The sequence below is a fragment of the Procambarus clarkii genome, chromosome 47 (genome assembly GCF_040958095.1).
Source record: "Procambarus clarkii isolate CNS0578487 chromosome 47, FALCON_Pclarkii_2.0, whole genome shotgun sequence".
Lineage (NCBI taxonomy): Eukaryota > Metazoa > Arthropoda > Malacostraca > Decapoda > Cambaridae > Procambarus > Procambarus clarkii.
This window is the reverse complement of record NC_091196.1, coordinates 19,146,780-19,174,285: the sequence shown is the minus strand read 5'-3', so window position 1 is coordinate 19,174,285 and position 27,506 is coordinate 19,146,780. Positions and strand designations below refer to the sequence as shown.

General features: G+C 46.9%; 1 protein-coding gene across 3 annotated transcripts in view; it reads right to left on the bottom strand.

Moving 5' to 3' along the window:
• Positions 1-27,506, bottom strand: part of sn (fascin domain-containing protein singed) — a 139,311-nt gene that overhangs the window by 31,256 nt on the left and 80,549 nt on the right. Inside the window, exon 1 of one of the 3 annotated variants that reach the window (XM_045749761.2) lies at positions 19,048-19,083. The exons of 1 other annotated variant lie outside the window; for it this stretch is intronic. In XM_045749761.2, the coding sequence (XP_045605717.1) occupies positions 19,048-19,068 (21 nt within the window). In that variant the 5' untranslated portion in view covers positions 19,069-19,083. Of the gene's footprint in view, positions 1-6,202; positions 6,375-19,047; positions 19,084-27,506 lie in introns of those variants that run through there. One more of the 3 variants, XM_045749763.2, reaches the window with a different exon arrangement.

Here is a 27,506-nt window from a genome sequence, read left to right as displayed (position 1 = left end):
CTAACGGTTGTGGGGGTGACAAGCAACGTCCCTAACGGTTGAGAGGCAGGTGAGCAGCACCAGTGGCTGAGATGAATGTCTTTGACTGGCCTTACTTGTGTAACTAACAGTTGTTCCTTCGCACGCACGTGCGCACCCAAGTATGCGCACACATGCGCGCGCACACCACCGTTTTCTATCTGCCTGGGCAATATGCGCGCGCGAACACACTTCACTGGCACTTTCTACCAATATACCCAGGAAGAGTCAGTGTATGGAGAGTGAGCAACTGGCAAGAGGTTGCAGCTAAGGCGAGGCTTCAACAGGACCAAATGACACAAGCTTAACAACACATACCAGGTTATCAACACTGACACTCTAAGGGGGTTAAGAATATTGATAAAGCCATCGTGCTGGCATCTTGGGGTTATCAAAGAGCAGAGAGCTCTTTGGTCCCGCCTCTCAACTGTCAATGTTAAATATACTCTACTGCAGGCGATGAGTCACAATAACGTGGCTAAAGTATGTTGATCAGACCACACACTAGAAGGTGAAGGGACGACGACGACGTTTCGGTCCATCTTGGACCATTCTCAAGTTGATTGTCTATACTCTACTATTTTACACGATGTTTATTACATCCCAAGTTGATTACCTCGCTCTGCATTTAATCAATCACCCCCCCTCCCACCCCTACGTTGCACAATATATAATGTAGAATCAAGTCTTATGGATCTTTCTTGGTGTCCTTTAGACTCACTTGGAATCAGCATTAAGAGAAGAACTGGATACTTCCCCCATCAATCCCCATATTCCCAACATTAATCTTTGCATTAAAGTCACAAGGGACCTTACATCTTCAATATTAGAAATTATTTGGTGCCCGGCAGCTTTGCAATTACTTTCAGGCTTTCAATTACAATCCAGGCTCGTGTTGTTGAGGAATATCATCATAATGCACCCAAAGTTTGCCAGTGCAGACTATTGACCACTTGCCCATGTATGACTAACCATCCTGCGGGATAGGGATTTCAGTATTACAGATATTCTTGACATAAACTATAACTGTTTAGTCAAGGGTAGCTGCATAAATGGTCGTGTACCATGTTAAAGAAGTGACCAGAGCGTCACGAGGTTGGCCAGAAAGGAAGATGGGGCGGGAAAGATGGGGAAGACAGGGCAGGAAGAGATGAGGAGGGCGTGGCGGGAGAGATGGGGAGGGCGTGGCGGGAGAAAAGGGAGGGCGAGGCGGGAAAAGATAGGGAGGGAAAGGTGATTAAAATTCGGAGCGAGGCGCTCCTGAACGTTTTTTCCATCCCATCCCCACCACACACACCTGCCTCCCTTCTCTCTCTCCACTGATATTCACCCTACACACCGACACGTGCAGTGTTCAACTCCACATTGCAAACAAATGAATTTACCACATATAGTAACAAATGTGGCCACTATACAAGAGGACACGAACCACTGAACTACAGACCAGCGTCATGGACATTCATTCCTACAAGGTCCCGGAGCAACTCATCACAACACTTACTAAATCTAATATATATCTGGCCACCAACGTGGCTTTAGTGAAGGTAGGTCGTCAAACTAATCTTAAAAGAGCTCTACGACCAATGCCAGTGATACAACAGAAGAGACAAGGGCCGACTCTTAATGCCTTGATTGCAGAAAGCGTTTGATTCCGTCCCGCACAAGTGGCTCCTATATAAACGTCAGAACGCTCGTAATTGGATAAGTACTGCGGGGAGGCGAGGGAGTACCTCTCGGGTAGAAAGCAAAGGAAAGCGTCGAAAGTAAGATTCAGTATAAGATTTGGCTGAACAAAGGAGCAGGGATAGAGATGCACCCTACTCACCAGGATGCAATAAAGAACCTTGTGGGCTTTCAGGTGATTTGGCCAACACTCCAAATACGAGTAATTACCAACAGACCCAAAAGCACCTAAGCCCAGTTATGCACATAATATATATTAATTTACATTTGAGAAAATAGTTTTTGTTTAATTAAACGAAAACATTTTGTATGGACCTTTGGGGTCGGCCGTAGCCTGGACGAGCTTGGTCTAGGATGGGTTGTCCTATCTCAGTCAAGCATAATAGCTCAGGCACCATGAATGTCCTAGTAATGGGGCCCGAGCCACTACCACAGAGAGGCTCAAGTTAATTTATCGAGACATTAAGATACATATCAAGATAACAGTAGCTTAGGCTATTTAAACCCTTCCTTATAGCGAGGTCAACGTTTGTGAAGTGAGAGCAGGTAGTAGCACAGCCCCGCTCCTGTGCCAGGTAAGTCTACTACGGGCTCACCATAGCCCGTGCTACTTGGAACTTGTTCTGAGTAGCTGAATCTATAACAACAACAACGAGAGCAGGTAAGGTGGCCGTGCTGGGGATCTCCACAACATTCCCCAGGGATAACGTACAGGGCGGCCACTAGTTACTGGACGCCACGCTCACTCAACCTACCCAAGAGTCCCGGGCAAGCAACGTGTATTTAATAAAGCGCGCCAACATGCTAATTTCCCGCATCACTGGTAATTGTACCTCTTAACGATCTGCTTGTTTGGTTCACGCGGGTGGGGTGGTGGTTTTAGATTTAGCTCCTGGGAACCAAAAGTTGCAAGTAGCACGGGCTATGGTGAGCCCGTAGTGGACTTACCTGGCACAGGAGCGGGGCTGTGACTGGCTATGTGGGTGGGGCACCAGGCGCTCAACACACATCCTCTATTTCCATTATACTAGTAATTGTTTTCCTTCCTATGGCTAAGCCTTTATGGGGGGCAGTGCAGTGTCTTGAGTTAAATCTAGAACTACGTTGTGTGCTAACCAAGTCTAGATATAGACTGGACTAGACTTTCTAGAGATAATGAAGACTTGGTTGATATAGCTGATACTAGTTACTAGCTAATCTAGTTTCTTACGTGTTGATATAAACACTTAAACAGCTAGAATTAAATACTGTTGTTGTTGTTGTTGTTGTTGTTTTAGATTTAGCTACTCTGAACGAAATGTCCATGTAGCACGGATCCCGTGAATTAAATACTCTCACTTTAAGCCAACAATGCGATAGTACCCAGGTTGACCACCAGGGGGCACACCAGTAGTTGGGGGGGGGTTATCTTAGCAAGGAACTAATAATGTCAACCCCCAACCTCCCACTGTACACAAAGCTTTCATTGTAAAGTTACAATAACGTCACTGAGAACAAATAACCCAACCCACTCGTGTAAAGTTTAAGTAACTCTACCTATCCTGGACCTTTATCTAGTCCGTCCTCCCTTCTCTACTCCATCCATTTAGGGCTGGTCGGCACAAATAAAGTCCAGAACTGGTCGACACAACTAAGACTCAGTAGCTTCAACGTTCATTCCTGATGCTCCAAGAGGTTAATCTTGAGATGATTTCGGGGCTTTTTAGTGTCCCCGCGGCATTGTTTTGCCCCCGCTGCCCATTGTTTCTCGCCGGCGCCCGGGATCGAACCAGGGACCACAGGATCACAAGTCCAGCGTGCTGTCCGCTCGGCCGACCGGCTCCGAGGTTGGGCAACATTCCTTCACACATCCGTCCCACGTATTCCATCCCACTGTCCCAATAACCCCTCCCAACTGCTATATAATCATACTGACTTTCCGCCTTCTGATAATTACCATACTTTATTCATAAAGGAAATTATCACTTCAAGTGTGTAGGGTGGTCGAAGATCTAACACCCCCACCTCGATACAACCACAAAGATGCCAAAAACATGTAGTGCGCCGAGATAAACACGACATCAGTTCCGGTGGTGGTCGTCTGCACCATCATCTGCCTCCTGGCAATATTGTCCTCAATCCGAGCTGAGCAAACATGACGTGTTGACAACACTTTAGTTTACACGAGGGGTTTTGGCCACTCAAACTGGCTCCATCTTTGTGAAATAATGTTTTATGAACAAGAGGAATATCACCACTGGTGCAATTGTGGGGGACCCATTGCCTTGGCGAGGGAAATACAGAGCATTTATTTCCTTTCTTAGATCAGCATTACCTTGTGATAATTTCAGGGCTCAACGTCCCCACGACCCAGTTCTTTACCAGGCCTCTTGGTTGCTGGACTGGTCAACCAGACTTTTGGACGCGGCTGCTCGCAGCCTGACGTATGAGTCACAGCCTGGTTGATCGGGTATCTTTTATCAAAGTTCTCTCTTGAGTACTGAGAGGGTCGGCCAGTTAGTTACATTCTGTGTAGTGTAAACGTGTTGAACAGTCTAGGGACTCTGATGTTGATAGAGTTCTCTCTCAGAGTACCTATTGCACCTCTGCTTTTCAACGAGGGTATTTATTCTGCACATCCTGCCATGCCTCCTGGTCTCATGTGGTGTTATTTCTGTGTGCAGGTTTGGGACCAGCCCCATCTAATATTGGAATATATATTTGAATAATTTTTTTAGCATACTTATATCAGCGTTTTGGATCATTGTTGCTCACTCACACACACAAATATATATATAGACGTGTGTGTAAATCACGAAAAATAAAACACGTGATTAAAAATGTGACAGTGTCAGATAACGGAGGAAATTCCTGTTTCAATTTTCCTCCGTGGTCTGACACTGTCAATATATATATATATTATATTAATATATATATATATATATATATATATATATATATATATATATTATATATATATATATATATATATATATATATATATATATATATATATATATATATATATATAATATATATATATATTATATATAATATATATATATATATATATATAATATATATATATATAATATAATATATATATATATTATATATATATATATATATATATATATATTATATTAATATATATATATATATATTATATTATTTATATATATATATATATATATATATATATATAATATATATAATATATATATATATATATAATGTGTGTATGTATATAATAACAATCTGTGGCATGCACGTAGTTGACACGATACAAGAGGCGGGTTACAACCAGCAGAGTTGATGCGTCACAATGACACCCCCCAAACAATGGAACCCACAATAATGGTAGCGGAACTGGGCCACACGCTGCAAATATTGCCAAGTTATAACATTCCAAATGCTCAACACACAAATGTTTCAAGAATTTCTGGAGTGAGAGAAAAAATCGAGCCCCCCCTTATCAAAATTTAAATTTTGCCCCGAGGGGCGAGTTTATTGGGCAGCGCCACTCATCTTGTGAGTGGACACACCGCCATAGCAGCATGTACAACACTCCCCAATAGGAAGAAAACCCGCTGGGTTGTTCATCCTGTCCCCCTTATCATTCATCTTGGTGCTTCACGATGCAAATTCAAAAATATGAACACGAGATCGACTGTAATTATACTGTAGTAGTTTATAAGGTCATTGATCCTGACATAATTCGTGGAATTTAATAATCAACTTAAAGCCTAATGTTTATTCAGATTTTATTGATAAGGGGTTCATCTGATTCCATTAAGCTGGGTCCAAATCGTGTTTGACTTACCAAAATGTAGTGTAATTACATCTTATATATTAGTAATAGTAATGTCGTCTCTCAGACATTAGGATAAAAACCAACAGTTGTGTATATGTGAAATTTACGTAAGCAATTTACACAGTCTTTCACACTCTCCTGAGTGTTTTATCAAGGTCTGAGTGTGAGATTAGGACCAGACTTACATCTCAACATCTAATGAATTGACTATTAGACGCTAAGATGCAAGTCTCGTCCTAATCACACATTCAGACCTTGAGAAAGCACTCGGGAGAACGCTAAAGACTTACTGTAAATTCCTTACACCAATTTCACAAATCCACAAGTGTGGGGTTTTTATATTATCTTATATATTTTTACATATTTGCGAGTGGTTTACAATATTGGTTTACAATGATATGGTCTATTTAAAAACAAGACAAGAAATTTGCGCTACGCCAAGTTATTGCCACCCATAACATGTGCAGCAAGAACAAATTAACAACAACAAAATATATTAACAACTTCAAGCTTAAAAGAAGCAAAACACTTCACTTATTTCCACAAAAACAAAAGGGGGTTTCTTTTCTAAGACGGAAAACTTCCCATGTCAAGACACTTGCACATACTCGTCAATTTATGTCCCCCAGTTATAAATTAATTTTCATTTAGGCAGCCATTGACGTCGCTTGCACTTTGCTTAGTATAACATTAACAGACGAAACATACATTTGACAATTAAGGGAGGATGCAGCACGAAGAGCGAACACGACCAGCACCACTAAGTACAGTTGATTGGTACAGGCAGAACGGACAGGGCGGGGAGCGACTGTACTCGCCCGTCAGCGGTCAGAGAGCAACTGCGGGAGGATGCGCCGGGAGCACCCAAGCCACCTCACCCCGCCCCGTCCCACAGTCACCCCCTTCACCGTCACCTGTCCCTGCCACACACAACTTGAAGATTAAGCCACCCCAAGAGGTGGCACGGGCATGAATAGCCCCTAAAGGCTAGACATAGGTGTGTGTATATCACGAAAATAAAACACGTGATTAAAAATGTGACAGTGTCAGTCCACGGAGGAAAATTGAAACAGGAATTTCCTTAAGTACTTTCCTATATTAATACATCTTCAGAAGAAATCTGATGAAGGAGTCTCTTCAGAAGGACATAGATGATTGATTAAGATTAAGCCTACCCAAGAGGTGGCACGGGCATGAATAGCTCCTAAAGGCTATGATTGATTGACATAGCATAGGGCAAGAATAGATCATAAAGGCTAGACATAAATTGATTAATTAAGATTAAGCCACCCAAAAGGTGGCACGGGCAAGAATAACCCGTAAGCCAGACATAGGTTGTTTTAGATTCAGCTACTCTGAACAAAAATTTCAAAGTAGCACGGGCTATGGTGAGCCCGTTCTGGACTTGCCTAGCATAGGAGCGGAGCTGTAACTTTTTTTTTCCCCCAGACATAGGAGATCCTGTGGAATATACACACTCCCACAAGGAATTTACCTCATCTTGCGGGATACTCATGCCCGTGCCATCTCTTGGAGTAGCTTAATCTTAAAGTCAATTTACCTGGCATCTTTACCCGAGGGTCACCATCTTTATAGGCCTCTAAGGAGACAAAGCCTGATACATATCAACGACATGTATCTCATCCTCATCTCCAAGTTTTACACAGACTAAATGATACTTTATTGTTGGTCAATAAGCTCATGATTGTATTTATAATTTGTATAAATGCGCCAAATTATAACATGTAATAAATGTATTAGTTATTATCATAAATAACCATCAGAGTACCACCCATCTTTGAGAAGGAAGATACCACCTTAAAGAACAGGACATTTTAACCCAACTAGTAGCCTATATGATAGATCACTGGTGATATCTCCTCAGTGTTTTTCTTCTCAGGAATAACCTCATTTACAAATTAACGTCGATATGAACAAATGCAGTGTCTGGGATGCTCCCGGACGCAGGTTCGAATCCTCGTCACGGCCCTTGTGAATTTGTTCATTTGATGCATCACGTTAGTGTGATCTCTGTGTGTGATAACGTCGATATGTAATTGCCACATATCCTGAATATTTGTACAATATACGGGGGGGGGGGGGTAGAAATAGCCTAAGCTACTCTATCCCTTTGAGATGTATTTCTTTCTTGTCTCAATTAACATACTTGAACTTGTACAATATTTGTACATATTCAGATGGTCGGATCGCATAGGAAAGGTTCCATTCTCGCAGCCTGATAAACATTTAGCACCATTTCCTATTCACCTGATATCTCTGTTCACCTGTCGGTAAATAGGTACCCGGGAATTCGAGAACTGTTGTGGGGTGAATCGTGAAGGAAGGTCAGCCAGCTTAGGCAACTTTGATAGGCATAACAGCCTTCCGATAGTGGGGAAACCAATTATTTAAAGTACTATGAGCTATTGCATTCTAACAAGCCTCTGTTTATCTACCTCTCCACACACTTCTCTCGTTCCTGTTTTAACAAACGCCTCAAGGTTCATCTAGTAATAACAATAATAAATAATAAATAATAAATGAATAATAAATAAATAAAAAATAAATAATAAATTAATAAATAAATAAAATATTATATATTTATTTATTTTAGAACCTAGGTACTAGCAGCATGATGAGTGTGTTAGTGAGTGGATGTAAACAGCAGAAGGCTCTCCACTCCACAGCCCTGAGACATCACGCTCGTGGGAGAGTGAGAAACACTGACAAATGTACATCCCTAGTTACTCCTCTCGTGAGATGAGATGAGATTCAATTTAACCTCAACCTTGGCAGTGACTGGTCTGAGGTAGTGGTCCTGGTGGTGGAGGATACATAGGGGCTGAGAGTGTAAAGCCAGACACCAAGTTTCAGCCCCGCTCCTGTGCCCAGTAAGTCCACTACGGGCTCACCATAGCCCGTGCTACTTGGAACTTTGTTCCCAGTAGCTGAATCTTAAACAACAAGAGCGACACAGTTGGCGGGTCACTGGCGCCGTCAAGTCGCCTGGTCCTGGGTAAGTAGTTCCACCAGATGCTGGTGACCTGTTCCTCGCGTCTCTCCCGGCAGATTAATTAACTAACAAGGTGTAGGTATAAATCTATGCACATATGTCCCTACAAGATCACGCTTCTTCTCGTTTTTAGATTTAGCTACTCAGAACGGAATGTCCATGTAGCACGGGCTTTAGTGAGTTCGGTCATTCACGATAACCTTGTTATGATCAAGCGTGTAACCCTGTTATATATGTAACACACACACACACACACACACCACACACCACACACACACACACACACACACACACACACACACACACACACACACACACACACACACTCACTCACTCCACTGGATGTTACAGTATACTAGCCTTCATGCACCCCTTTCCTGGTGTCTCTGCCCCCCCTCCCCGTTATTCATCTGAATTTTGTACAAGGTGGAAAGCTCTCTGCCTGCTAACTGAAGTCAAAAGTCTTCTGTTCTTTTACCCACTCCCTAACACTAAGGGCAGGCTTCAGGTGAGCTGATGTAGGATAACAGCTCTTACTTGCAGTTACACCAAGTACCTCAATGACATGCTTAATGAACCCAAGTCTTAAATTAAAAAAAAAAAATAAGAGGAGCAACCACAGGGACAGTTGTGGTGATGGTGACATTGGGGGAGGCTGGGGGGGGGGGAGCGAGGCTTGAGTAAGGGAGCCGGTCGGCCGAGCGGACAGCACACTGGACGTGTGATCCTGTAGTCCCGGGTTCGATCCCGGGCGCCGGCGAGAAACAATGGGCAGAGTTTCTTTAACCCTATGCCCCTGTTACCTAGCAGTAAAATAGGTACCTGGGTGTTAGTCAGCTGTCACGGGCTGCTTCCTGGGGGCGGAGGCCTGGTCGAGGACCGGGCCGCGGGGACACTAAAAGCTCCGAAATCATCTCAAGATAACCTCAAGAAGGTGAAGTCAGTAACAAGTGGGGGGGGGGGGGAGTGGTCTTGCTTGGAGATGATTGACAAGTGTCATAACACCTGAGCAATCTTGTGAAGCTTCCGCCCTGCCTTACATTAACGTTACAACATCGTTACACTCTACAAGTTCCCTCTGATAATTATGAAATTAACCTTCTGACTTTTCTGAAGCTAAAATTAACCATTCAGATAATTCCACAAGAGGTTTTAACTCGTAATCATAAAACTGTAAACGTGGATCACGGGGGAAGATGACGACACAATCTTAAGACAAATACCTTCACGAGGAAGTGTGTAGACACCCCCCCCCCCACCTCCCGTGTTTACAACCAGTTTTTTTTATTATTATTATTTTCTACCACAGACGTGGCCACACATTTACAATGCTAAACAGCATATATACATTTTCTTCTGTCCTCCCAGTGATTACCCACCTGTCGACCAGCCACCTGTTGTTGCTGTTATAGATTCAGCTACTCGGAACAAGTTCCAAGTAGCACGGGCTATGGTGAGCCCGTAACTTACCTGGCACAGGAGCGGGGCAAGTAGCACGGGCTATGGTGAGCCCGTAGTGGACTTACCTGGCACAGGAGCGGGGCAAGTAGCACGGGCTATGGTGACCCCGTAGTGGACTTACCTGGCACAGGAGCAGGGCAAGTAGCACGGGCTATGGTGAGCCCGTAGTGGAAAAAAGCCCGCCTGAAAGCCACCAGCCACCGAACAGTTGACTATTTATTTAAGTTTCTCCTCACGTTCCCCTAATCCCCCCAAATATACAAAAAGTACCCATCCACCCTCCATCCTCCTTCCCACGACAGTTTATTAACCCCACTTTCTCTCAGTGCATTATATTAACCTTAAGATCAACAAGGTTAAAAACCTGTTTAGTTTCCAGTTTCTCAGTTTAACCCTCGCGCTAAAAACAAAGTGTGTTATTCTAGCGGGGTTATTCTAGTTAATTAGCGGCGTGTGTGTCACCAGAGGCCTCTACGTATGGCTGATTCCCAGGCATCCACTTCCGGTGTGAGCAGAGACGGTCATTACAACAGAAAGTTGCGGCGACGACTGTTGATCAGCTGTGTGCTACTTCCCACCACCCAGAGTGTGACGACTCGTGGCCCAGGCCTCCCTCCTGGCCTCCCAGCCCTCCCTCCTGGCCTCCAGCACCAATTCAATACTTGCCATGTCTGGCCATCATGGGAGATCTTCTCAGCTCCCCCCCCCCTCCAGGACCACTGATGAGCACCTCTCCGATGAGCACGACCGAGCTCCAGAGCTCCCCCACCCACACACAGTGACCCACACTGGATGGTATTTGTCTAACGTGTTTAACAAAATCATTCCACCCAGTTTGCCACTTTTAAAAACTGTTCCATACGTTGGTGTGGTCCATACAATTCGCTTATTTGTGCTAAATACTGTGTGTGTATTCAACTTGCCAATAATGTGTTTCTTTTCAATTCAAGATTGATTGATTGATGAATAGGCCACCCAAGAGGGGGCATGGGCATGAATAGCCCGTAATTAAGTAAAAAATGCTGTTGAGTTGTTGTTAGATTTATGTTATTATAAATCTAACATATAAAATGTTGTTAGATTTAGCTACTCGGAACGAAATGTCCATGTAGCACGGGCTATGGTGAAGCCCGTGAATTGGCTCACCATAGAGCCAATTCACATAATCAAGAATATTTCTTTTCATATATATATACACTAGATGGGTATCTGGGTCTCTTCCCCCCCCCCTCTCTCTATCTCCCTCCCCCTCTCGACCTTCGCATCCTTCCTTTCCGCCTGTCTCCCCTTCTCCACCTGCCCTCCCCTCTCCTGAAACAGCCCCCTCTCTTTCTCCGTTCTCCTCTCTTTTCAAACATCTTCCCTTTTCCTCCCTCTCCTACCTCCCTCCTCCCTCTAAAAATTATCTATCAAGCACTGAAATTTGTGAATACGTCAACGGACAATGCAACCAATATTTCAGATTTGACTTCATGAAAATCGCACGAATTTTCGTATTTAGTTGGGTCCAGATGCTGATATATCTCTAAGTGGGGCACTAGAGTCGACCCTGACTGGCCTATGACACTCCCCCCTCCCCCACATGATTCATGTGGGGGAGTTTGGTCAGGCTAACCTCGAGCGTCTGGTCTCCAATCTTGGACACGAGTAATAATACCAGTCATGTAACTCTCCCTGTAAATGGGAGCCGGTCGGCCGAGCGGACAGCACGCTGAACTTGTGATCCTGTGGTCCTGGGTTCGATCCCAGGCGCCGGCGAGAAACAATGGGCAGAGTTTCTTTCACCCTATGCCCCTGTTACCTAGTAGTAAAATAGGTACCTGGGTGTTAGTCAGCTGTCACGGGCTGCTTCCTGGGGGTGGAGGCCTGGTCGAGGACCGGGCCGCGGGGACACTAAAACAAAAAGCCCCAAAATCATCTCAAGATAGATAACCTCCCCCTCTCTCTCTCTCTCTCTCTCTCTCTCTCTCTCTCTCTCTCTCTCTCTCTCTCTCTCTCTCTCTCTCTCTCTCTCTCTCTCTCTTTTACACCTAAGTTTCCTTCCTTTCCTTCTTGAAGGACGATGACCTCGATCTAAGACGAGCACCAGACTGTAACCCCTTGACAACCGGGTCTCCTTCCCTCAGCTGTCTCCAGAGAGCCAGCTGACGAAAATAGTTGTCAAAAGAAGGCACCAAGCCGGGGAGGCTATGTAACACCCTTAAATGTGCGGGATATTCAAAAGGCGCTAAATATCACTTAAGGAGGCCAATACCAGAACAAAAGCGCATATACGAACGATATCAAAGGTACCCGGATTCCCCAAGGATTCTATGGAGGGACAAGTGACCGCGAGGGACAGTCGGGAACCAAGACGTTGAAGGGTAGAAATAGCCTAAGCTACTCTATCCTCTCGAGATGTATTTTTGTTGTCTCAATAAACGTACTTGAACTTGAAGCACGAGGCACCGACATCATCCAGCTGCTGGCAGCCCGCAGCAACACGCCCAACGTGTCGCTGCCTGAGGAAGTTACTCACATCTACACAGTTATAATAATAACAGCTGCAGCCATGCAGCCCAACCCGGAACTACATGATAATGTGACATTACTTCCCGTACCGCAGTGCTGGTACGGACCGTCACAGCCGTCACTAATAACACGCTATATTAAGGTTTGTAGATGACTGGTGGTACCCCGCACCCCCTCCCCCCATACTAGTTATAGTTCTTAATTAGTTGTAGAAAACCCCATATAGCACCTATTGACCTTAGACGCAGATAAGCACCCAACACGCGTATAATTAACACACTGGTCTACACTAGACATTGATTGAATCAGAACCCAGTAGCATTTGAAACACACACAGATTGACAGTTGAGAGGCGGGACCAAAGAGCCAGAGCTCAACCTCCGCAAACACAACTAGGTAAGTACACACACACACCTTCCTAAGTGTTTAGGAAGGTGTGTGCTTACTTTAAGCTTGATGAATGGTTAACAGGCGTAATCACTTGTCCCACAATGTGTGACGAATCACTTAAGTTCTGTCATTTGACGGGGGTCATCAGATCAAAACTCCATTCACTTAAAAAAAAAAACTGGCAGGCAACACAGCAGCTGCCAGCTCTCTCTCGCAAGAACTGGTCAATACAGTGTTACCCGGCCAGGCAACACACACTGGACCATTACCAGGAACACTAGTGCGTGCATTCAACGTCGTCGCTCGGCCGTAATGGCGGTGTTGTAGAGGCCTCTGCATGGTGAGGGAAGCAGGCGGTCACCAGGGTCTCAAGCCGCCCAGTACCTATAACCACCACCCTACCAGACAACCGCCCCCCACACGACCAGACAACCGCCCCCACACGACCAGACAACCGCCCCCCACACGACCAGACAACCGCCCCCCACACGACCAGACAACCGCCCCACACACGACCAGACAACGCAGTATCAACATTCGAGACCCACATCAACAAACCTCCTGTCAACAAATATATAAGAAATGTCAGTGGAACAGCAGTGGACGCACCCAAGCGAGCACTGGACACGTTTGTGACGAGAGGTTACTGGATCAGCCTGGCTGTGAGGGCTCTAGGGCTGCCAAGACAAACAGCCTCACAGACCGGGCAATCACCAGGCTGTGGGGGCAGAACAACTCGCGAAATCAACAACAGGTACAAGACAATACAGGTGTGGATCGACTCCCTGCGGCCCAGCGAGAAATATCCCCGATCTCTTATGCTCGCATAAAAAAAATACAAATTGACAGAACTGACAAAGAATTGACAAAAGCAATTGACAAGGAATATGATCTGTGACGCATACAATGCCAGACATTATGATGACAACCTCAAGGCATTCCTGGCAACTAATACTTAATACTTTAACTACTAATAATTGATTTGATCGTGGCTGATAAAGGTATCACAAGTCTCAAGTCAAGCCTGGCCTCGGGCCGGGCTTGGAGAGTAGAAGAACTCCCAGAACCCCATCAACCAGGTATCAACCAGGTATCAACCAGGTATCAACCAGGTATCAACCAGGTATCCGTGGTGGTGTTTTAATTATGTTAACAGTTGTCAATATTTTGGTAACTGCGATAATAGAAGGTGTTGGTCCCGTGTTGCTTGTAGTAGTGGCGGGTCTCGCCTAATAGGGACAACGTGAAGTAATGTGCAGATCAAAGTGCTCCGCCTGGCGCATATCTTATTGCAACTTTCCAGGTGCTCGAATTGTGTGTTGTGTCTGCGCTGGAAGTTGTAGAAGGAGGCGGCTTTCAAGACGTCTTCCAGTGCATTCCACTTGATGGCCACCTGCACAAGGGGCATTTCCTTGCGTTCCTAGTCTTAACTGAAGTTACAACTTCCACTAATTTGTTCTCGCCACATTTTCTCATTTTAAAAATACTTGTTTACCTGTGAACGATTTCTTTAGTTATGCTAAGTAAGCCTAAGGGGGGGGGGGGGGTAGAAATAGCCTAAGTTACTCTATCCCTTTGAGAGGTATTTTTTCTTGTCTCAATAAACATACTTGAACTTTAAGAAAGCCTAGCACAGGGCCAGGCTTCTCTGAGTACCCCGTCACCACCAAATGTGAATGGTCATCACTCCAGACTGAGTGATGCCTGATCTGTGAAGTTGTTTGTCTAAGTCCGCTGCTCCACGTTGCCCAACACAGGCAGACTGACTGGTCCGGTAACTAGCAGAAAGTTGGTCAGGTTGCACTTGCAGGCTTCCACGCTTGTACCAGAGACATGAGTCTTTCCTGGCAGAAGTGTGGAGGAGCGCTGCTGTTCATCCCGTCAACAAACTCTGGCTATGGTGGTGTTTAGGCTATGGGGAGCCGGTCGGCCGAGCGGACAGCACGCTGGTACTTGTGATCCTGTGGTCCCGGGTTCGATCCCGGACGCCGGCGAGAAACAATGGGCAGAGTTTCTTTCACCCTATGCCCCTGTTACCTAGCAGTAAAATAGGTACCTAGGTGTTAGTCAGCTGTCACGGGCTGCTTCCTGGGGGTGGAGGCCTGGCCGAGGACCGGGCCGCGGGGACACTAAAAGCCCCGAAATCATCAAGAAGATGTCAAGATAAGAACCCATGTTGATGTCAGCAGCAAAAGACGAGATGGAACTGGATTGTAATCTTGTCTATGAAAAAAAAAAATTGGCGTGTGGCCCATACTTTGTAATATGGTAGAAATATGACTATCAACTCCCCCTACTTTCTGCATTAATCCCTTAGCTTTATTTTATGGGCTACTGTTCTATAGTCACAATTATCACATGCTCGTGTAAAGTGTGCAAGCACGACGCTTGAAGTGCAGCATGCTTCACTTGCCTCTTTGTAATTTCGTGGCATTGTGAAAGTAATTGTGAAAGGCCAGATCTAAAACAGTATTGGTCTCGGCTGTACAGCTTTTTCTCCCCGCAAAACTGGCAGGTTAAGTTCTTGGAAGCTTCTCTTACTCCCCTGGGTGAGGTGTCATGTTGGTGTGACCTGACTTTTAATGGTTTACACGCTCTATTATACAGTGGAGCGATAAGCGCAGTGCGTGCAGGGGTCCGCGTGCGTGCAGGGGTCCGCGCAGTGCGTGCAGGGGTCCGCGCAGTATCACTGGTCAACACTTACTTCATATTATAACCACGTTCCTGATCATGACAGTTTTCTTAATAAACATTGGAGTCCAGATAGCGACTCCGAGGGAGCCGAGTGCATGGCTATATTGTCTATTTCCTTTCTAATGTCTGTGGTGTTTGTTGGAACATCCGAGACACAACCGTTTTGGCAAAGTTCACGAGAAAGATATCAAGGCATCATTTACTTTCATCGTGTCCATTGCACTGATAAATATGGATTAATAAGAATCTTTTAGTATCTTGTATATCTTTAGTATCTCTTGACATTATCGTCACCAGTGTACAAATACCTCGTCAGTGAAGGATACAAACTTACAGAGGATATTTGTGTAGGTTAAGAAGTATTTAGAGATGCTCCCGATTCTTATATGGCTTTTGTGCCTCTTTTGTTTCTCCTTTTTGGCACGGGTGTTGAAGCTTAGCGCTACCTTCTTGATCCACTTGGGCTGGATGGTAGAGCGACGGTCTGGCTTCATGCAGGTCCGCGTTCAATCCCCGATCGTCCAAGTGATTGGCCACCATTCCTTCCCCCCCCCCCCCCCCACCACCACCGTCTCATCCCAAATCTTCATCCTGATCCCTTCCCAGTGCTATATAGTCGCAATGGCTTGGCGGGTTTGGCAATTTATAAAATTGCCTCTACTTCCCTGATAGAAATGAAGAAGGGAAGGGAACTTTGTCAGAATGTCGCGTGATGGAGAGTGAGTTTGTAGTGTGTAGGGTCCAGAAGAGTTCAGTTATGCCCGTTACATCCCATCGTGCTAGGTCTATAGTTTCCCCGTGACCTCAGACAGGTCACCAGGTCACTCACACGTTAGGAACGGTAATCTCCCCGGACAACTTAAGGGGAGCTCGCGTGTCACATCTTCACAGGTTAAGTGGTCGAGTTGTCATTTAAGTTCATACCTCCCCTTCCCTCGACGTTGGTTTAAATAGGTTCTAAAAAAAAAATTAAAGTGGCTACCATAATTAGCTATATGAATCAATTTCAAGAGGACCTTCCTCTTGAAATTGAAATTTTCTTGAAACCTTCCTTCTTAATATTATCCCTAAGTGTTTTAAATGTATAATTGTTGTTCACGTGACAAGTAGTCGACGTAGAAGAATGGTGCCCCCCCCCCCCCGCAGACACCCGGACGGGGTGTGTGTGGCGTTGTTGACCAAGCTGTGATGATCCGCACAATGATGACCAGTGTGGATCCGTAATGCTCCAAGAGCAACCGCCAGTTCAACGTCGAACCAACGTCACTCTGTGATGTTTGTGGCCCCTGAGCAGCAGCAGCAGCAGCAGCCAGTGGCTGTGACGGACGGAGGCAGAGTAACTAGGACGTGCCGCTGGCATTTAGAGGGAGAAAGTATATTGAAGCGAATTACTGCACAGAGAGAAGTGATGGATACGAGATTAGTGGCAAAACAGGTAGGAGCCCTGAGGATGCCCCAGGAGAAGGGGGGTTGAGTGCCTCCACTCACACTCCAAGAAGGGGGTCTGGGCGAGTGCCTCCAACTCCCCCCCCCCCACCTTCCAGAAAAGTGTGAGCAGGAGAGTGCAGCTCTGGAGTAGCCTCGCCCCAACTAGCTATTATTAGTGCTATTATTAGTGTTATTATTAGTGCTATTATTAGTGTTATTATTAGTGCTATTATTAGCTAGCCAAGAGAAAATATCTGAAAGATCCAAAGTTACACAAACAGTACAGCTTGTGTCAGTACTGCTACCATCACTAGACAGAACACACACACACTAGTCCCAGAACTAAGAGGCATGAGTTTATGAGGACAGGCTGCGTGAAATGCACCTCACGACACTGGAAGACACAGGAGTAAGAGGAGACATGATCACTACCTACAAAATTCTCAGGAATTGACAGGGTGGATAAAGATAAACTGTTTAACACAGGTGGTATGCGAACAAGGGGACACAGGTGGAAACTGAGTACTCAAATGAGCCACAAGGACGTTAGAAAGAACTTTTCGGTGTCATAGTTAACAGATGGAATGCATTAGGCAGTGATATGGTGGAGGCTGACTCCATACACAGTTTCAAATGTAGATATGATAAGAGTCCAGTAGGCTCAGGAATCTGTACATCAGTTGACTGACAGTTGAGAGGCGGGATCAAAGAGCCAGAGCTCAACCCCCGCAAGCACAACTAGTCGAGTAGAACTAATTGAGTACACACACGCACGCGAAAACACACTAAATAAACCCTGCTAACAGCAAACAGTTAAGACTACCACCTTCAACACACAGTATTACCAGTTAGCACAAGACGCAGACCGAGCAGCGCGGGGCTCACCTCACCGTGTCTCCGCTGACTGATGTCACTCCTGTAAGAAGGTTTGGAGCACGCCAAGAACAACATAATTAGCGCCGTACAAATACAATATTTTCCAATCTTTGCGGTTTGTGTGTGGGGCAGGAGGGGAGGGGGGATGCACACACCGAGACCCGTGATTTACAATCTCGGGTCTCCTCAGAACTAATGGGAGTAAAACCGGAGGGGACAAGCCTTAGTGGCACAGGAGAACCATGGACAGTGTTCTTAAATGTGGAGCATACTTAGTTTGTCTGCTATCCTTTGACCGGAGTGGTCAGAGCACACAATATGGAGGACTGATGGATGGAAGGAAGAGGGGATGGGGGAGATATAGATAGGCAGACAATGACAACATGGCCAAGATAGATGAGTGCGCGGCACAGAAATTAGGCGCTGTAGGCTACGTGACAGTAGCTGGAAAAACACCTGTATAAACACCTGTATAAACAAGGATGGCCCCAGAAGCCCACTCTCCCAACATCTGCTCCTGCCATTCACCTCGAGACACACTTTACCTCTCAGTAACCCTCCATCTCCCTCCTCCCTCCCCAACACCTTCCTCAAAACAAACACCACATTCCAACGACGGAACAGATCCCATCTCGGTCGATATTCGTATAACTGTGGGTGAAGGTGGGGCCCGCATACACCTGTGGGATCGAGTGACCGCATACACCTGTGGGATCGAGTGCCCGCATACACCTGTGGGATCGAGTGACCGCATACACCTGTGGGATCGAGTGACCGCATACACCTGTGGGATCGAGTGACCGCATACACCTGTGGGATCGAGTGACCGAGCCAACACAGTCTTGAGGGCCGGAGGATCACTCCCACCAGCACCGTTGAACTCCCCGACACAAATGTATAAAATTGCCTCTACTTTCCTCCGTGGTCGTCGCACTGTTCACTATACACACTAAAACAAAAACCAAATAATCATTCACTCGCGTATTCTAAAACTTTTTCTTCACTTTGAAAGCAATCATTGACGTTAAGATGTTAGGGCATGGATGTGTGTAACTAATTCACTTGCAAGTTCATCATAACACGGTACACTGTTCAAACTAAATTGATCATTAGAGGGTCAGATGAATAGCCAAAGCGGCAAGCGAAGGAACGAGCCAAGAGGAAGGAGTGGGTACTGTACCATGGAGTAGTATTCCCTCATGGCTGCGAAGTGTGCTGGAAGCTGGCACTTGGTAGAGGAGCGCGAAGATTGACAGGGTACACGTCCCGTACTGCGAAGTTATTGCCACAACTGCACCACACGAACACCACACACCACTTGCTTGCTTGCTTGCTTCGCCTCTCGCTTCTGCACGACGACTGACACCCAAGTTGCCTGCGCGCTACTCCTCAACTCCACTAGCGATGTCAGCCTTTCGAAAATAACCCAGATCCCCAGCCGTCGCCGGCGAAAACCAATCGGAATGGGATGCTCTAAATTCCAGTATTACGAGTGGTTAACGGATCTTGGTGAAGGGTTGTCATTGGCTGAGGTGGGAGCGGTAGAGCGCGTCAGATGCGTGAGCGCGTGAAAGTAGGTAACTGTGTGAGACGGCAGATGGCACGCCGGATATGGCCGCCGGGGAGCATGCCGACTGCCGGACACAGGGCGGCTCAGCCCACGGCCACAACTCTTGCATTCCGTCTACTGCCGCAAGTCTCAGTGTGTTGCTGGGCGGTGGCCCGACAACACACGCTTCTCCGTTACCCTTGACTTAACCGCGATGGTGAATTCTCCTAGTTTTAGAGTCCATGCAGGTCTTAACTCTGCAGAAAGAAATCAAGATTGGAAGGCAGACGGTGCCTACAACGCGCCCTAGGCGTCCCTTGACACAGGGAGACCACCTGACGCTTCGAAGATGGTTCCACTCCACGCAGGAAACACTAGCACAACAACGACCCCATCAACCTTCATGATAACTACAACAACCTCATTTAAACAGCTACAGCGGCATACTGATGCAAACAAGCCTGCCTTCTCACAAGGAAATTAAGAGCATGCAACTGTAGGAAGGTGTTAGCAAGGTCCTGTGTTGGGCCACAGAATAAAGAGTTGACAAGTTGACACAGGGCTCGTCTGTGTCGACGTGCATTACTACTCCCTTAAAACACGAATAATAACCAAATACCTAAAAGTTAACGGGGTAAATTCAGACCGTGTTTGAAGCCTACAACACTAGAGCAATGGGCAGGTGTGAGAAACGTACAGAGACCCATGGTCTTGGGGAGTAATGAAGATGTTTGTGTGTAGCGTCTTAGTCAGGGCGGGTGGCTGGCTAGGTACAGTGAGGAGGAAATGAGGATGGGGCGGGGCAAGCCAGTAACCATAATTAAAGACTACGGCAGACTGCTGGAAGATGCCCTGGAAGACGCCCTGGAGGACCAGAGAACACGATGAGCGCAACGTCACCCTCGTTACTAATGCCACCTTGAGTACTCCACTTGGCCCATCTACCTCTACAACGTAAAAGCTAACACACACTAAGCTTTTTCTCATAACCTGGGTGTTTCTATAGCTCAGATGACCCTAGCTGACCTTTCAAGGCTGGCCTGAGACTAGCAGGCTCCTGGTGCCCGCCATCAAGCCGGTTACTGTACTCAATGCGACTACCCACTCACTTTTGCCTTACACTTTAGTGTTGAGAAACACTTGCCTTCTCATGAACTCTCCTTTCCACAATGAATTGCATCTCCAACTTTCCCTCTCGTAAATGTCAAGTTACAGGCAAGTACGAGAGCATTTCAGCTCACAAAGATTTCAGTATTTTATTCCCGTTACGTCAAGGGGCGGCGTGTAATAACAGGGGCGGTTGCTGTGTGTCGCAGCACAATAATATGAGATTTTGAGCATGACGTGATGGCTGTACGGGGCAGCGGTGGGGGGAGTGTCCAGAGCTCTACACACTGCTGCTCTGTAGATTCGGTGTCGGAAGTGACCTGTGGGGTCACTTCCGACACCCGCCACTACCTCTCGCTCTCCACCACCCACACCACCACCACCGGGCTACCAGGGTCCTGTAAATCTGTTTATAGATCACAAACAACATTCTCTTACCAGCCCACTCCATACATAAAATCTTCAAATATACAGCTAATTCATACACTAACAACATTAAGTATACAACAGTCCCAACAGCTGAACACTTCATCATTATATTGTCTAGGCTAAGGAGAGAGTTTTGCAAAGTTCCCCTCATTGAGAGCTTCCAAAAAGTACCAAACACCTGCCAATTGATATACAAAAGCAAACGACCAGCACAGACTCTACAAAATCTTATAGATCGGCTTTTAACCTCTAAAAGGTGATCATACTCGTCTTAATAATGGGGTTACAAGGTACCGTGACCAGGTGCCCACTGCACCCAGCCCCGTGATGACTGCCCAGGCCCCGCCACCAACCACGGGGGAAGCCCGCGTGACAGCTCGCCTCGTTATCCTCAACGACCCCCATAGTCACTAAACTGATGTAGTAACCTAGCCTACCCGAGGACCCGGGATCAGAAACTGGACATCACATCAATTTCGCGAGGCGTTACCATTTGTAGTACATCTGTTGGTGGCCTTAGGGATTATGGGTGGGTGTGGGTAGTGGAGCAGGTGTGGCTGTGAGGGGAGGTGTAGCGGGTGTGGGTGGTGGAGCAGGTGTGAGTGTGAGGGGAGGTGTAGCGGGTGTGGGTGTGAGGGGAGGTATAGCGGGTGTGAGGGGCCGAAGGTGTGGAAGTACAGGGTGTTGCGGCAAGCATGAGAAGTGTGCCGTGTGAACACTCTTCTCTCTCACCCCTTTTTTGCAGAGAATTCAATTACGGAATATAGCAAAGTGACCATTTCCAAAGAGGTGCAGAGCGCGGAGGATGGGCCAAGGTGCAGGGAGAAGAACTGCCTGGCACAGCAACACCACAGCCCCACGCAGCAATACCAGAGTTAAAAATTGTTGTGTGGTCATATACAGCCCCGCTCCTATGCCAGGTAAGTTCACTACGGGATCACCATAGCCCGTGCTACTTGCAACTTTTGGTTCCCAGTAGCTGAATCTAAAACTACAACATGTTCTGTGGTCGGTGTGTGTCTGTATGAACAATTTCAGCCTCGTTTCTCATTTGTTCGAGAGGCGGGCCGAAAGAACAGAGCTCAACCCCCGCAAGCACAACTAGATGAATACACACACACACACACACACACACAGTGTGTGTGTGTGTGTGTGTGTAATTACCTAAGTGTAGTTACAGGATGAGAGCTACGCTCGTGGTGTCCCGTCTTCCCAGCACTCTTTGTCATATAACGCTTTGAAACTACTGACGGTCTTGGCCTCCACCACCTTCTCACTTAACTTGTTCCAAGTGGTAGACGGTTGGAACAAGTTAAGTGAGAAGGTGGTGGAGGCCAAGACCGTCAGTAGTTTCAAAGCGTTATATGACAAAGAGTGCTGGGAAGACGGGACACCACGAGCGTAGCTCTCATCCTGTAACTACACTTAGGTAATTACACACACACACACACACACACACACACACACACACACACACACACACACACACACACACACACACACACACACACACACACACACACACACACAGGAAACCTGAGCCGGGTATATTTAGAAGGTAAAGAGCGTGGAGAGACACACGAGAGCGCCACCTCTTGGATGACTTTATCTCAATCTATCTCCCTCAGACCCCACCTGCCTTGAGCAGCAGTCTGGCCTCCCCTCGACCTCTTGGATGACTTTATCTCAATCTATCTCCCTCAGACCCCACCTGCCTTGAGCAGCAGTCTGGCCTCCCCTCGACCTCTTGGATGACTTTATCTCAATCCATCTCCCTCAGACCCCACCTGCCTTGAGCAGCAGTCTGGCCTCCCCTCGACCTCTTGGATGACTTTATCTCAATCCATCTCCCTCAGACCCCACCTGCCTTGAGCAGCAGTCTGGCCTCCCCTCGACCTCTTGGATGACTTTATCTCAATCCATCTCCCTCAGACCCCACCTGCCTTGAGCAGCAGTCTGGCCTCCCCTCGACCTCTTGGATGACTTTATCTCAATCTATCTCCCTCAGACCCCACCTGCCTTGAGCAGCAGTCTGGCCTCCCCTCGACCTCTTGGATGGGTCTAAACGGTCAAGGGTCTGTCCGTTTTTGGTTAGGTTTGGATTGTTTTGACGTAGTGGCTAATCAAGAGACCGGTACCTTGAGATACATGACCTGAGGAAATGGGTGTGTCGACGTGTGCAGATAATGCGAAGTTGAGACAATAGAGAAATACTGCAGATTAAAAGAAAATTACGGAGGGCCAGTACCTCGACCTTGGACGGACCTCGATACCATGCCTGAAGTACACATGGAGGCTTACTGTCCCTGACAACGGCAATGACACCATGTTGTTGTTGTTGTTGTTGTTTAAGATTCAGCTACTTGGAACGAAAAGTTCCAAGAATCACGGGCTATGGTGAGCCCGTAGTGGACTTACCTGGCACAGGAGCGGGGCATGTCATTTTTCGTTGATACCAATACAAACACTATTATACTAGTTCCTCTCAAACCTTGTGATCAATCTCTCACTAGTCAAGCACTTAAATTCACTATATGTTTAACAGATCTCTAACCCTGTCCATGGAGGACAGAAAAAAATGTATATATGCTGTTTAACATTATAAATGTGTGGCCACGTCTGTCGTAGAAAAATAATAATAATAAAAAGAGTCAAGCCTGGCCTCGGGCCTGGCTTGGGGAGTACAAGAACTCCCAGAAGCCCATCAACCAGGTATACATTATAAACAAAACTCCCTCTCTCTACCCCCCCCCCACACTAAACCAGAGAATAACGCCACTAACCTGACGAGAGTCAATGACAACACACAACGTGTCCCTAGGCACACCCACCCCACAAGTTCGAACCCTCATCACGGCTCCTACAGAATCTCACACTAAACTTCCCGTTATATAAAAAAAAATAATTCTACGTTACCCAACACTGACCAATAACGAAACACCTTTAAGCTGCACGCTCATCCACGTGTGCTGCCAGCTTCAGCTCCACCCCCCCCCCCCCGCAACACTTCCTGGCCTGTCGGCTTCAGGCCACCAATACTGACCCTTCCTGCATTAGGCAGGAAGGGTCTACCTACCTGGTGGAGCTTCCGGGGATCAACGACCCCCCCGCGGCCCCGTCTCCGACCAGGTTGGTCGTCTGGTCAACCAGGCTGTTGGACGCGGTCAGGAAGGTTGGTTAAAACAACCCCAACGAATATAAAGTGCTGCGTTTTATAATTTATTATATATATTTATATATAATTTAATATGAACGAGGTGATTGACGTCACTATGACGTGATATACTCTTCATGTCGATACAGATTTGAGCCCCTGCTATACTGTCCAGATATAGCAGGAGCTATATCTGGCTATAGATGATATAGCAGGGGCTAAAGATACCAACACACACTCGCAGCCGGCTGTCACGTGCCTCAAAGACACCATGAAAATGTCCGACATCAAAGTTGTCCAGATAAACAATGGCGACCACCCCCCCCCCCCGTAATCGGTAGGTATTTCATCAAAGGAAGTAAGAAAACCCAGCTCAATGCGCTTACAAAGCCACTCAGAAACTGCAGCCTGGCCCCGGGCCGGGCTGAGCGACGAGATCAACTCACAGAACCCCGTCCAGGTACAATCCAGGTACAGGTGGAAACTGGCAATTCAAAATTTACTTCAGGAACTTGAGAAGTATTAATTAACATATTATGGTAGACCCAGAGGTCACGACCTCTCCGTAGGGTGCAGTCACACCTCCACAGATCTTCAGTCTCAGCTCTTGATACTGGTAATGGCTCCAAAAGGGCCACCACTTACGGGCTATTCATGCCCGTGCCACGTTTAGGGTGGCCTAATCTTCATCATTCATCAATCATGGTAGAACCGAAAGGCTAACGACCGGTGTGTGCACACACCGCCCGTCTGAGAACTCAAGAGGCTAAACTCAAGATGCTGAAGGTGAATCCCCGTACAGCACACCTGTGTGTGCACATAAATAGGTCGAGTTTGAGTTCCTGGGTCCTGCCACATTCAATTATGTGGTATACTGCAAGACTTGCGGTAGACACAAGAACATAAGACACGAGGACACTGCAGAAGGCATATGATGGAGTCATACGAGACAGCTACTAATTTCCACACAACTCGGGCATATATATATAAGCGTCTAACCTACGCTTGAAACAATCTTGCAATCCCGCGGTTATCATCTTACTCAATTAGGAGGAAAGTGTTGCTCGTAACTCTCGAGTTTTAACTCTGTGCACGCTCCCTGGACCTCGTATACTCGGGTAAGGGGGAGGAGGAGGGTGTGGGTGTACTGTTGAGTGCTGGTGAGTAGAAGTAGAAGTAGTAGAAATAATAATAATAATAATAATAATAATAATAATAATAATAATAATAATAATAATAATAATAATAATAATAATAATAATAATAGTAGTAGTAGTTAGTAGTAGTTAGTAGTAGTTAGTAGTAGTTAGTAGTAGTTAGTAGTAGTTAGTAGTAGTTAGTAGTAGTTAGTAGTAGTAGTAGTTAGTAGTAGTAGTAGTTAGTAGTAGTAGTAGTTAGTAGTAGTAGTAGTAGTAGTAGTAGTTAGTAGTTAGTAGTAGTAGTAGTAGTGTGGCGGTGGTGCCGGCCCCCCACCAACTGCAGGGAGCGACATGTGATACACTACACCCCCCCCCCCCATGTACCGGCGCGTCTCCCTCTTACACGCCACGTCCCAGTAACCCCACTCCCCCAGCACGCAAAACACACCACTACCATTACCCCCCACCCCACCCCCTAGCAACACATCAACTCTGCTACACCACAAGCAGGCCAAGAGATCGCTATCTCTGTCCACACACGACGGAAGAAAATGTCCCTACGCTGATTGGCACTGGAAATGCGGGGGCAAGGTCTGTGCCACAAGCACACGGCAGGCAAGGTCTGTGCCACAAGCACACGGCAGGCAAGGTCTGTGCCACAAGCACACGGCAGGCAAGGTCTGTGCCACAAGCACACGGCAGGCAAGGTCTGTGCCACAAGCACACGGCAGGCAAGGTCTGTGCCACAAGCACACGGCAGGCAAGGTCTGTGCCACAAGCACACGGCAGGCAAGGTCTGTGCCACAAGCACACGGCAGGCAAGGTCTGTGCCAGAAACACAGGGCAAGGTCTGTGCCAGAAACACAGGGCAAAGTCTGTGCCAGAAACACAGGGCAAGGTCTGTGCCAGAAACACAGGGCAAGGTCTGTGCCAGAAACACAGGGCAAGGTCTGTGCCAGAAACACAGGGCAAGGTCTGTGCCAGAAACACAGGGCAAGGTCTGTGCCAGAAACACAGGGCAAGGTCTGTGCCAGAAACACAGGGCAAGGTCTGTGCCAGAAACACAGGGCAAGGTCTGTGGCCAGAAAGAGCACACATCAACCCAAGACAGGAACAAGAAGGACTCGTTACGCCCGCACCACCAACACCAATCACATAGCGATAAAACAAACGGCCATTATAAACAATACACCAGACACACACAGCATGTATAACCCCGTGTCGTGCATTTTCAACATGACACAAACCCCCCCAATAACCTCCCCTCCCCACACACCTGCCACACAACCATACACACACACCTGCACCACAACACACCAGCCGTCACCTCACAACTATCACAACATAAGGTAAATAACCACGCGAGCTGGTTGGTCATTTACAAGCCGATGAACTCTCGGTGTAGTTCTTGAGTCTCTTCCCCCGCGCGCCAGGACGCGCAGTTATGCCAACCCTGCATGTAATCCTTTCGTGTGTGTGTTGAGCGCATTACTTAGCGTTGTTGTTTTTGTTATAGATTCGGCTACTCGGAACAAGTTCCAAGTAGCACGGGCTATGGTGAGCCCGTAACTTACCTGGCACAGGAGCGGGGCAAGTAGCACGGACTATGGTGAGCCCGTATTGGACTTACCTGGCACAGGAGCGGTGCCTTATTTAGCGACCTATGCGCGCTTACCTACCTGTTCCTCGAGGGCGAGATGTAGCTCTGGTCCTCCTCACCCGCCCTCTACCTGTGGAGTACCTGTTGTTGATTTCGCGAGTTGTTCTGCCCTCGCCACCTGGTCTTCCCTGGTGCCTGCTCTGCGAAGCTGTTTATTTCGTGTGTGTATTCTGATTGATGAAGATGAAGCCACCACAAGGCACGGCACGGGCATGGTGGCACGGGCATGAATAGCCCCGTAGGTGGTGGTAGATGTTTGGAGTGAATTATGCCTTTGGTGGTGGTGTTATAGATTCAGCTAATCTGAACAAGTTCCAAGCAGCACGGGCTATGGCAAGCCCGTAACTTACCTGGCGCATGAGCGGGGCAAGCAGCAGGGGCTATGGTTAGCCTCGGCATGTCTTTGGTGGTGTAATATCTTTAAGAGTCTCTGGGCCTGTCTTCCGTGTACCTCTCTACTGTTTCATGGGTGTAGTACTCTGTCTAAATGTGTCCTGCATGGTCAAGCGCCAGCTCCTGAGTCCCGCCTCGTCAGTTATGTTTGTATAATACAGTTGTGATGGGTGGGCGAGCGCGCGCGTCAATACATCGTGGGACACAT